The following is a 13,162-nucleotide window of genomic DNA, read 5'->3' on the forward strand; positions in this document are numbered from 1 at the left end:
TTCTCTAATCAGAATAGAATGTGTTTCTTTCTTCTAAAATTTTCCTCAATGTTTAATTATCATTTCCCCCAAAATGTAATTAGTACATTTTCTCCAAGAATCTAATTACCTATATCAATTCAGTTGAAGCCTTATTTTTAATGATTTTTGCAGACAGAGAGGGCATCTGGCAATCTTTTAGTCTATGCAGTTTCTCTGAAATGTTTTTCAGAGTGGTCTGGTGAAAAATGAAATACAGGCATTTTTTGAGCATGCTTTTGTGAAGTCTGGCTAGAATGAGAAGGGTAAGACCCATTTTGTCACGCAGAATTTCTGAATACTATCCCCTTTTCATTCCCATCTTAGGTCCTACGTGCCAGATGAATTGCATGGGGAAGGAAGGGCGTCAGCTCAGCCAAGGTTATTCCTATACCTTGAGGAATTTCATGTTCCCTTTTAGGATAACCATAAGATTCCTTTGTATTTTTGGAACATCACAAGGGTATTTTTACATGGTACAGAACTAGTGGTCAGAGCCATTTTCTTATTTCAAAATCTCTAACAACAAATTTGCAGATTTTCTGTATGCCACATAACTATGGCATGTTCAGGATCCCAGCGAACTTCAAAGAGAACATTTCTGAGCCTTCAGGAGCCTCAAAGCAAGTGAAATCTTAACCTATAAACACGCAGAAGTTATTTATTAAGTGAAATTACATGAAATTAACTGAACAGACAGGTGAAGGAGTACAGTATAGACTGCTGCATTTCTTGCACTGACAGATCACAGGTAAACAACCTTGTTTACAAACATGTACCTTAAATGACACATAGCCAAATAACACAATGACCTTCACATCCTAAAACAGTTTTGCAGCTGTGCAACAGGTTCCAATAACAGCATGATACAATGTATGTTGGATTCAAGGTCGGTCATTATTGCTATTTAATACAGAACAAATTTCTTTCCAGAAGACTTTATCTCATTGGCTCCTATTTTCCAAAAGCAGCAGCTATTTTTCCTTTTGAAAGCCCATGTAGATAAGACACCTGGAGATTCTGTTTTAACATTTTCTCTAGTCCTAGATGCACGATACAGAATTTATTTTTTAAGTTTGAAGGTGATACAGGCTGTCATGTTTGAGGGCCCACACCACTGTAGCTGAAATGATTAGGAAGAAACTTCTCTGTTGAAACCTCTTCAGAGCATCCTATATCTTCCACTGATGACAGATTTGGTGGACAGCAGTGTGGCACCTTGACCACTCCATCCCCATATTTGATGGGAGATAAAACTTTAATAACTTTTGAAGCATTTCCAGGTGGACAACTGACTAGGTTATCACAGGAAGGGACAGAAGTACATTTCTCTTTCAATGATTGAAAGAAGCCAGCAGATGCAGGAGACTGTAAGTGACGCAAAAGGGCTCCCAAATACACCAACTACTGTATCAGCCCAAACCGAGGGGAGAAGGCAAGAAGAAGTTAGAATTAATAACAAAAGCATGTGAAGATCAGTGTATTCTTAAGAGATAAAGAAAGGTAGTTCTGTGAAAACATTTTTTTCTTGCTACAACACAGAAAGGTAGGGAGAAAATAGGAAATATTGTTAAGAATGAATATACCAACCCTTTTCTTTTTTTTTTGCATTGAAGCCCAGTAAAGCCTAAGGATCATGGATATACTGAAATGAAGAGACTTGTGAAAAGCTACACAGAGAAAGGAATCTGACTGATGCCTGGAAAGGGAATGGTCATATATCAGAATATCTAAAGTACATGTTGTGAAGATTATATTCAGATCAGTCAGGAACATATTTATCAGAATTAAGACAGTGCATACATGCTTTTCAAAGCTGAGATTGACTCAGCAAAGCTAACCATTGTATCCAATGAAGAACTTGGAGGAGAACACTTAGGACATAGCAACTATTTCTGCTAAAGCACAAAATGTGACAAGACAGCAAAAAAAACATTCTGTATTTACCATATACTGTAAAAGATTGATGGCATGCCATCCAAAGGATCTCCAGCAAGTCATAACAAAGTACATGACACAAGTTTTATTTGTTAAATTAGGAGCAATGTAGGATGTGGAAAGCAAGAGGTAACAATGACACATGGAAAACAAAGCCTTTAAGTACAAATCATATAAAACTACAAAGTACAAATCAACACATATTCTAAATTTTGAGCTAAACTGATTGTCCACAAAGGCATAAGAATACTGAAAATAAAATTAACAACTTCTGAAATTATAGACAACAGAGTAAATACATAAAATCTCATGAGAAACAGGGAATTTTATAAGGCTGACAGACAGCATTACTTTCAATATTGCAGTTACATTTTGGCAACAGTAATATCTCAAGAAATTCCCATTTCAGTTGTTTCTGCATTTTAAATCCATAGGCACATGGAATAATTGAGGACTGAATTAATGCAGTGCCAGGAAATAAGCCAAGACCAAGCAGTGCCTGCATTTAACTACAGTTTATGAACTATCTTAATTACCCCATGCTATGTATCCATAATCAAATGGCTCATTACACTGGCACGCCCCTATGTCAGAGAGCTAACACCAGGTAACCAAAAGAATATTTGGCAATGGATAATGAAACAGTTTAAAACAATTTATGTACAAAACCCAATCATTCAGAATAATCATTTCATGGTGTTGTGATGGGCTGTTTCAAATAATCCCTATGTTATTGCTGAGGAGGGAGTCGTCCACATCCATTACCTTCACATCTTCCACTTCCAAGCCACTATCATCCCAGTTTTCCATGAAGATCCGTGGCTCTGCAAAAATCCCTTGTGAACCCCAGAAAAGGAAACTGTCATTTTTCCACAGTCTGAGCACTAAGATCTCTTTCTGTCCATGGAGAGCAGGGATGTAATTAGTCTGATTGTTGGAGCTCTCTAGACACCCTTTCCTTCCTTTCACTTGCAGGATTAGAATGAATATTTATTTTAATTCGTAGTAGCTACTATGGCTTAACTATCGCCCTTTTGACTGAGATGAGGATTAGATGTCACAGTCATCATGTTCTGAAACTACATAGTGTGAATATGCACTCTACACTTACAACAGTTTGTAGTGTAAACAGACAAGTTTATGACTGTAAAAATGGCTTTTCATGTAATTACAAAAAAATGTGATGGCAAAAATATGACTGTATAGCACACGATCTGTCTTGTATTCATGTCCCATTTCATGTCCTTCATTTTCTGCCTAATCACAAGTAGAAGACATCTGTCATTATTACTCCCTTTCTTCCTGCAAGGAAAGTCTGCTTGTGGATAGAACCATGGAAAATGCTTGTCCCGGCCAGCAACAGCGCCTCTGGTTTCTGATTGGCACTCCTCCTCCCCAGGAAAACGTCTTGTAGTAAAATAAATGTGTTTGTGCAGTGGTGACTATTTGTCACTGTAGACCCTGACACAGGCATTAAAGCATCTGCCATTTAGAACTGTGTCTCATAACTGCCCAACATGAGAGCTGTAATGAAATCCTACCTTACCATATTGAACTAGAGAAGTCTGTTTAGTTAGCAAGGTTGCACCCCTCAGATACTAACAGGACTGTAACTGATATGAACACTAAAGTCCATATCCAATCAAAGGAAAACAGCAATAATTTGGAACAGCTTATACAGCCAAGGCCCCTGTCAATAAGAATTTTTAAATCTTCCCCTACAAAGACAATAAAATTGTATGCAGTTGTCTTTTTCAGGTTTCTACCTTTCTGGCTTCCTGGCTCCTGTGCACATACTACACCATTGACTACTCCACTTGCCAAACTTGCATTTGAGGAATGGCTGCTCCCACATGCTTTTAAATTCTCTGAAATGGCACATACTTATACACAGGCACTGGCAGGCACAGTACACACCCTTCCTCTAGTCAGTTCCTAAATCTCCAGTGAGAGTGCATGTGACAATGTCAACATGCAAATAACCTCATTGCTTTGGACAAGAAATCAGCTGATAGTCTAACAACATATATAAATGAAAATCAAAAATTAAAGTTGGTCCATGTTACCCCTGCAGACCTCTGTGACATTGTAAGTCAAGTTATAATGAAGTTCAGCTAAGAGGTGCTCCTACGTATCACAAGCCAGGAAGTTCCATATGCTCTATTCCAATAGTAGGAATTACACTTCCACAAGTTTCAGTAAAGTTCTTTTGCTTAAATTTCCCATAGGTCATTGTCAGCATAAGAAATGCTGGTCCCCCCTAGAGTAAGCATTGCCCAGACTTTCAAGAAAAGTCATGGAAAATCTCTATTTTCTGTTCACCAAACATTTCTGTAATAAGATGTAGATTTGGGGATGGATAGATAGATGTCCTTTATCAGACAACCTATCTTTTGTGCAGCAACTTTCCCCTTACAGTATCCACATCTCTCAGCCTTTTCATGGATCTTGAAAAAAGTTAAGATATCTCAGTCCTTCCCATCTGCTTAAAATTTCCTTCTGAAGGGAAAGGAGAGATGAAGTGTCTCATCCTCCTCAGCTTTTGCAATCCCTGGCATCATATACTATTTCAGCAGCAAATTTCATAGTGCAGCAGCATGTCAAGGCTTTCCCTAGTTCTTCCCAATGAACTGTGACTATGAATACCTTGGCAGATAATATAGATGCATCAGGAGCAGATCCATAGAAACTGGCAGTGCTGAAGACCTAGCATCAACTTCAGATTCTGGGTGCCTTCCAGTTTAGTTTCTCCTGAACAGAACCCAAATGACACACTCTGAGAGCACCTCATAAGGAGTATCAAAAGTGCAGTAAGTGGAAGCTATTCAGAGATTTGCTCCACAAGGGCATTCCTAACAAATTAAAATGAGAATGTAAACACATCCTGAGTGAGTATTTGAGCGCACTTCTTCACACACCAGGAGGAACAGCAGACCATTAATCCCCTAATAGCTTATACTGGTGTCCTCACTATGTAACCTACAAGTTACAAGTGACAACAAAACATGGATGTTAACATACATCCTGACATGCCATCTACCCTTACCTGAACACACTACCAAACTCTGGTGAGAAGAACTTCTGTGTGAATTGGAATTGACAGAGAACAGGACAAGAGGAAGAGCTTAGACTTCTTCTGTAGCAAAGAGGTACCCCAAGTGGTGGCCTTGAGACTATATTGAGGAGAGTTTATCGTTTTGCCTGTTGAGAAATCAGATGAAAAATGCTAAAATTTTAAAAGGAGATGTTACTGTTCCTGTGAAAAAAGGGACATGTTAGAAATACCAGTAGAAGATATCAAGTCAGATGTCAGAGGGATTTCAGAAACTTGGTCTAACACAAGTTTTGAAGAACATTAACTTTTTGAAAAAGACAGAAATAAAGGCAGAACAGCAGCATTGTGTATTAATAATAAAATATGTTGAAAGGGAAAGTTTCTGATAAGAAAGATGCTGTTAAACATGAGTGTGAAAGGGAAAAAAAAAAAAGAGTGGGAATATGAACAGAAAGATTTCTGTATCTGAAGTCCAAACAAACTCCAAGTACGCCCACAGCCTACACTGATAACCTGCACTTCAGAAATCTACAAAAGCAACTTAGGAATCATTACCTGGTAGCCAAGGTATCTCACCATCTCTCAAATCAAGGAGGGTATTGTACAAATAGAATAGGGCTACAACAAAGAGGCTGAAAATTTCACCTTCACCTAGTTGCCACATAGGAGTGGATATGCCTGATCCCCCCTGATTACCAATGCCACTGCAAAGAAGTGTCAAAGAGATCAAAGATTATTAAAAATACACAATGCCTGTGGCTGGAAGAATCTTGAGGAGAGTGAAGGTGAAAAAGGAGATATTTGGAGTGGGTCCTAGATGACAAAATACTTCTCTGTAATTCTGGACTAAACTTCTGGTTAAACCATAAGGTGTCAAGAGTGACCTGGGGAGTTCCAGGCTCATTTTTCAACCACAGTTATCCATAACAGTTTATGTGGAAAAGTGAGTATAAAGGGACTCAAGTTCAGGACATCAGCTGTGACTTAAAATGCAGTGCATCTTTCTTGGATTTGGGTCATCCTGACCACTTACTGAATTTACCACTTACTGAAATACTTCTTTGGATAACAGAGTGTGTAGACCAGTGAAATACAGTACATCTCATGTATTACCTCTGTAAATGTGTATGCGTAAATATACTGAAAGTACTTTCTCAGTAGAGTACCACAGCATTCTGGTGGAAGCGGTACCAATTGAATAAAGAACTGGCTTCTGAGACAGAGTTTTTCTGTAAGGGACTATCAAGCCGACTAAAGTGACAAGTGGAGTTCAGCAGTGACCCTCCTTCCAATTCTATGTCCAGTTGCTCTTATTCATGTGCTCTTACTCACTCTTACATCTTTGTGCTTATATCTAACATGCTCTGGAATGCAAGGCATGAAAAGAAAAAAAGCACCAACTTCTGAATCCTCCCCTTGATCCACTTTTGTAATGGAGAACATAACTGAGGACATTTTGCTGAAATCTGCTAGGGTGGTTTGCTAGCTGTGTTATGTTCACCAAGGAGCTGGAATGGGAGATGCTGCGGGATGACTACAGCAAAATTCAGGTTGCTTATGTGATGGGGAAAAAGGCCAACTTCATTCAAAATTAGAATTTGGTTACAGTTCATAGTTTTGCTTGATAAAGGGTTAACGATGCAGTGCCCACTTTACTGTGAAGAACTAAATCCATTTACTCTACCACTAAGTGCCAGAAAGAAAGAACTTACTTTGTTTCCTGTTTAAAAAAAATCAATCTGTTGACAGCAGAAGGAGCATCTGGCTCCTAAACTTTCTGTTTCCCAACTCCCTAAGTCCAGTTAAAACTCTTGAAAGGACAATGACAATTTAGTAATGATATTTCTCCCTTACAACTATGTTTTGATTTGTGCACCTTGCCAGTAGATTGTTCTCGTTTGTGTTTTGTTCCAAATATTCCCAGAGCAGTAGTGAAGAAACTAAAGATTTAAAAAACAAACAAACAAACAAACAAAAAAAAACCTGTAGTAAATGTGGAAATGTTTTAAATAATCAGCAGATTTATGATTTTTCTTTCTTTTTTTTTCCTTTTTTTTTTTATTACTATCATCACTAATTATAGGGGACAAACATCCCTGTGGGACTCCAAAGCATACAATGCCAAGGGGTGACTCTCCCCTGCATTGTCAGCAAATTAAATGAGAAACACAAGAGATGGGTAAAGGTCAACATCATATCGCTTTTTAAAGGTAGAAAATCAAATCACAGGGAAATTAAGTGACTGGCCAAAGGCCAAACAGAAAGCAAATAGCAGAGCATGGAAACTGAGAAACTGTGTCTTCTGTTCAGCTCCTTAACTGCAAGACTCTCTTTAATCTGAAGAGGAATAAAACCTCAGGGCTGGAATATTAATATCAAAATTAGTTTTGCTGAGAACAGTTTGAATTTCTCAGTCTCATCCAAAACTGGATATTGTTCTGCCTCATTAAAGCAGGAATTAGATCCATTCCAACAACACTACCTTGGTCAAAACAAAATCACAACTACTCTAAGATTTTTGTACTCTGAAAAATTAGTTTGCAATCAGTTTTGGAGAAAGTGTCAAGCAAGTGATCAATTTCTTGTAGCTTTTGAGAAATGAACAAAAATGCCACAGTTCTCTTCAGAAAGGATGAAGCTAGAAGCCACACTGGAGAGAGATCGTGGTATTCCAGGGTCTTCATTCACCCTTCACGTATTATTGTGAATTTCTATGAAAAAGCATACACATACATGTATGCACACATATTAACGCACAGAAATATATTTACTTATCCACACAGATATACATAGATATGTGCATGTGTCTATAGCTAGGGACATATATATATCCATATACACACACCTATATATTTACATAAACAGAGAGAAATTACATGGGATTTAAAGAACACAAGGCAGTCCAGGGAAAGAGGCAATCAGGCCATTTTCCCATGCCTTCTTTCTTGAAGAGAAGCCTAGACATGATGTGACACTACAGCGTATGCTAACAGAGCAATCACAAGCTCCATTTCTGTCTCAGGGACTATATACCTTGCTCTGCACAGCTTGCCAGGTCCAAGGGATGAAGCCGCAGTTACACCACGTGCCTAGGCTTTGCCTGCCCCAACCACTGTCAAGGACAGGGACTGTCCGGAAAGCCCCATCAAACTGTAACCCAGTCACCTGGACTCATTCCTGTCACCTCACAGGCAACATGGGAAAGCTCAGATTGAAAGACTAAGCCGAGGTGCAGTAACTGTGGGTGCTTCAGCACCACAGCAAAGCTTTGCCTTGGCAACCCTCCCTCTGTGTGTGGAGGCACAGTGAGCTTGTTTCCTAACCTTGGGCTGGCCCGGGTGGCTTGGGTCACAGGAATGGCATGCTTCAAGGGAGGGGGAATAGCAGGGGCTTCTTCTGAAAATATTAACTCATCTATTTGGAGACTGATGGCTGCCTTTGAAATCTCTCCGTATAGATCTATACTTAGCACCAGGGCAAGGAGCGTGCGCTGCAGGGTGTGAGGGGTGGGCAGGGGGAGGGCTCCCTGTGAAGCCCTGCGCCTTTGTCCTCCAGCGGTGCCCCCGCAGGCTCGGCAGCAGGACCGGGGCGACTGCTGTGCCCGGACACGGCTCCCGAGCCCCCACCTCGCGTCCCCTCGCTGCACCCCGAGCTCATGGGATTTTGGGGGGAGGGCGGGGGGAGTTGGGTTGTCTTTTTATTTTTTGCTTGTTTCCCTTTTCCTTTTTTTTTTTTTTTAATTTGCTTCCCTCCCCTCGTGCCCCCCCCCCCCCCCCCCTTCTAAATAGGAGATGTTCTCAGGACAGCGCCCAAGAGACTGGCTGGAATCAGTTTTGGAGGGTGATACACCGCGACAGCTAGAAGTTGGATAGGGTTTCAGCAGCTCCTATATAAAGCAGGGGGGGACTTATGTCACTGCACTAATTAAATTCCATCTGGGTTGTTCCTCAGGGTGTTTTTGAGCCTTCCACCCAACTCAAGCAGGCAGAGAGGCCGAGGGACAGCATGATGATGGACCTTTTTGAAACTGGTTCCTATTTCTTCTACTTGGACGGGGAGAATGGAGCCCTGCAGCAGCTGGAGATGGCAGAGGGATCCCCGCTGTACCCAGGCAGTGATGGCACCTTGTCCCCCTGTCAGGACCAAATGCCGCCAGAGGCTGGCAGTGACAGCAGCGGAGAGGAGCATGTGCTAGCACCCCCGGGACTACAACCCCCTCACTTCCCCGGCCAGTGCTTGATCTGGGCTTGTAAAACTTGCAAGAGAAAGTCGGCCCCCACAGACAGACGGAAAGCAGCCACCCTGCGGGAGAGAAGGAGACTGAAGAAGATCAACGAAGCCTTCGAGGCGCTGAAAAGGCGGACTGTGGCGAACCCCAACCAGAGGCTGCCCAAGGTGGAGATCTTGAGGAGCGCCATTAGCTACATCGAGAGGCTGCAGGACCTCTTGCACAGGCTGGATCAGCAGGAGAAAATGCAGGAGATCGGGGGGGACCCCTTCAGCTTCAGCCCCAAGCAGGGAAATGTAAGCACCGCCGCTCGCTTCCTCCCGCCGCCCCGGCATCCAGATGCGACGCCGCCGCGCCCGTCCCCTCCGCTCCTCCCCGCCACGGCCTCTGCGGCGGCCGGGCCCGCTGCCGGGTGCGAGCGGGCCGCTGGCGGGGCGCGCGCTCCCGGGGCCCCCGGCGGGCAGCCGCCGCCCGCTTCGCTGACCCCCGCCTTCTCCGCCTGTCTCCCCCCTCCCGCCCCCGCCCGTGTGCCGCAGATCCCCAGTTCAGACTTCCTGAGCACCTGCAGCTCCGACTGGCAAAGCGTTTCTGACCATTCCCGAGCCCTCGGAGCCAGCCCCAAGGAAGGTAACCCGCTAACCCGCTAACCCGCGCCGCAGCCGCCGCCCCCCGTGCGCTGCGGGCCGCCGCCGGGCCCCCCCCCCGCCCTCACGGCCGCGCTCCCACCGGCCGGAGCCCGGCGCCGCAGGCCCGGCGAGGAGGCACGCGCTGCTCGTTAATCCCTTTTCTCTCGTTGAGCAGGAGGCTCCATCGTCGAGTCGGCGGCCTCCAGCAGCCTTCGCTGCCTCTCTTCTATAGTGGACAGTATTTCTTCCGACAAGCCCAAACTGCCCAGCGCGGAGGAGGTGGTGGAGAAATAAATCCGGTTGCTCTGGTAGTGTATTTAAGGGAGATGGAGCCCCCACCCCCTTCCCTCTAAACTAAGTAACGAAGCAAATTAACGCAGTGGAAAGTCCGGGCAGGGGCCTTGTTAAGCCCGAGTCTGAGTCCGCCTATCCCAAAGAAAATGGCTCGCACAGACTCCAGCCAGAGAGGCTTTCCCCCTTTTTTCTTTCCTTCTCCTTTTTTTCCTGAGTTTTGGTTTCTTTAAATTGTGCTGCATAGACCATCCCTCTTTTTTTCTTTTTTTTTCTTTTTTTTTCTTTTTATTTAAGATACTTACCAGTGTACCGGTGATCGGCTTTCGCTGAGAGTCACCGCAAAGTTCATTCCTGTCTGAGTGAAGCTGTTGGGTGTATTTCGTGTTAATCCTATTTAAAGAGTTCCCGCCTCGTTTCGTTCCTGTAAATAATTTTAGTACTGTCTTTTCTTTTGTAAACATAACAAATATGTATTTAAATGGTGGAATGTGATATTGTATATAAGAACAGACGGAATTCTTGGATTGTAAAATAAAGTTCTTTGTGTTACAGTGTGCCCCCCCCTCCCCCCGCCCACGTAATTCAGTAACAACCCGACCCCAGAGTTAAAACCCGCCGCCGACCTCAGCGAGACCAAGCCCTGAAGAGCCAGGCTTATGTAGTCGAGACAGGACCCGTGTGACCGGAGGCAGCTCTCGGGACAGATTTTTCCTTCGTTTTTTTCCTCTGAGGAACGTCTCCCCTTACCCAGGGCCGCACCCGCGGTGTTACTTACCCGCCTGCCCGTCGGCTCGCAGGGGGAGCCGGCAGGACCCGCAGCCCCTGCGGCCGCCCGCAGCGCTCCACGCCCCGTTTCCTCGCCGCGCTGCCGCCCCGAGGGCAGTACTGCGCCCCTAAAAATGTCCGGCAGTGCCGCTCTAGAGGCTCGCCAGGCAGGGACGCTTCTTCGGCCTTGTCCCGCACGTAGCGGGTGAGCTTACTATGGGGAAGCGTGAAGAGCTCCCCCACACCCCCCCGGTCCTCGAGGAGAGAGGCTCAGCCCCGTTCCCTCATGGGCACGGGAGGGCTTGTCTGCGGCAAAACCGACGGGCCTGATACCCTAATGGGGCAGCAAAAGGCTGTGACAGGAGCCCGCTGCCTTGGGGACTGGGGGGGCTGTGATTTCTTCCCAGAAAAGGTAACTCCCCTGGACTTCCTTGAGCCTGAGAGAGAAGGGAATGGGGTCCCTCAGTGAGGAAAGGGTTAAGCTACAGAAAAAGGGGGTGGGGGGTAACAACACAGGAAGCCTTTCACTCAGTGGTGTAAAAAAACCTCAGCCTCTCTGAGGCTAGTGGAGCGGAGCTGCTCACAGTCGGAGCGTTACGGTTTGTAACAGGTTGGTTATACCCCCGGGCAGGGGCGACCACCAGGGAACACTGCCCTACGCACGCACCGGGCTCGCAGAGCTGACAAAAGGGACGCTACTGCCTCTGTCTGCGGGCGCTCTCCTCGTCAGCTTTAACCCTTGGTTTATTTTGGGGGGTTTGAAATGTCACAGCCACGTTTCGGGAAGGTCTTCCCCTTCTCGGCCGGTTCGGGCACGGGTACATCCGTCTGAAGGGAAAGCTCTGGAAAGAGACAGCCCCGGGAGCTGGCTCTCCCATCACGGTGCCGTCCTTCCTCCCTCTTCGTGCCACCGCGGGCAGCCTGGGTTTGAAACCAGTCAAGTACTCGCTCTAATTGCTAATTAAATACTCCGTTGTAAGGAGTAATTGCGGTGGCACAGTGTGGTGGGCGCGTAGTGATAGGGCATTTTCCCTTTTTCTTTTTTTTTTCTTCTCGTTTCAAACGAACCGCTTTGCCTCGGGGAACCCTCGGGCTCTTCAGAAAGCAGCGCCACGGGGAACGCGGGTTCTTGCATGTCATCTCTGCACTTTGGCGAAAGAGCGAAGGTGTTAGACTTTGCTTGTGTAGCGAAAAGGCTGCATCAGCAGCAGAGTGTTTCAGGTGGGGTTAGCAGCTCGTCGCCTTCTTCAGTAATTCGTTGCGATCCCCGCCGGGTCAGAGAGAAGGGCTACACCCAGTTCTCAACCCTGATGCAGCGCCGGCCGACCCAAGCCCCGCAGGACCCGCTCTCGCAGCAGAGCACGAGCGGTGCTGAAGCACCCTCGAATCCACAGTGTCACCCCGACACCCGGCCAGCCTATTGTTAATGCTCTCACCCCGGCATTAACCTCGACGAACTGGCCCGTCCGCCCCGCAGGACCCCCACGGCAACGTCTGCTCCAGCAGCCGGGTAACTTGAGCGATTGTTTGGAGTAAGTTTGCCTAAAGGAGGGGGGTTTTTTCATTAAATAAAGAAAATACCTCCGAAGAGACTCTCGGTGACCCCCGCGGCTGCGGCTGACATGCGAGCTTCCCACTGAAGGTCCTCAGTGTGTTTGCAATTAAAATGTTTGTGTTTGATATTAATAAGGATAATCTTTACCTAAGTCCCCAGCCAAAGCAAACAGGGCCCTGGGATCACTGAATCAAAGGGTAATAACTGGTAAGGACAAGAGGTTTGTGATTTAATCAAGCCTTTTTCCGAGGGGCTACACACTAAGTCATCGAGGTTTTTACACGAACCCTAGTGCCCCCCCCCCCCCCCCCCGGCCCCGCTGCGGTTCATTTAACGCGAGAGGTGCAGGCTGGCCCGCCGCTCCCGGGAAGCCCGTGCTCAGCACCGGCCTCCCTCGACTCTACCTGCTCTGCTCCGCCCGGGAGCCACCTGCTCGCCCCCCGGCAGAGGAGGAGGGGTGCGGGAGCACCGGCGGGCCCCGCCCGTCCGCACCGCCGTCCGCCACAGCTGCCTGCGGGGCCGGGGAGCCGTGGCTGGGGGCGACGGGGGGGGCTGCCGTGCCGCTGCCTTGTCACCGCTCTCCTCTGAAGTGACGCGACCGAGCGCTGAAAGCCTGGGTGGTTTTTTTTATTGTGCGTCTTTATCTTCCTCCGTAACACCGCCGGCAACCAGAGAGGGAGGCG

General features: G+C 46.1%; 1 protein-coding gene across 2 annotated transcripts; it reads left to right on the forward strand.

Annotated features, from left to right (window-relative positions):
* The first annotated feature begins 8,787 nt into the window (after positions 1-8,787).
* Positions 8,788-10,708, forward strand: MYF6 (myogenic factor 6). Of its 2 annotated transcripts, XM_055712023.1 has the most exons (4): positions 8,788-9,535; positions 9,776-9,866; positions 10,041-10,173; positions 10,454-10,708. In XM_055712023.1, exons 1-3 carry the CDS (start codon positions 9,017-9,019, stop codon positions 10,157-10,159), a joined length of 729 nt encoding a protein of 242 aa, XP_055567998.1. In that variant the 5' UTR covers positions 8,788-9,016; the 3' UTR covers positions 10,160-10,173; positions 10,454-10,708. The 2 variants fall into 2 exon arrangements, with proteins under 2 accessions (XP_055567998.1, XP_055567997.1); XM_055712022.1 differs by having other exon boundaries at positions 10,041-10,708.
* The last annotated feature ends 2,454 nt before the right edge of the window (positions 10,709-13,162 follow it).

Source organism: Falco cherrug, chromosome 5 (genome assembly GCF_023634085.1).
Source record: "Falco cherrug isolate bFalChe1 chromosome 5, bFalChe1.pri, whole genome shotgun sequence".
Taxonomy (NCBI): domain Eukaryota; kingdom Metazoa; phylum Chordata; class Aves; order Falconiformes; family Falconidae; genus Falco; species Falco cherrug.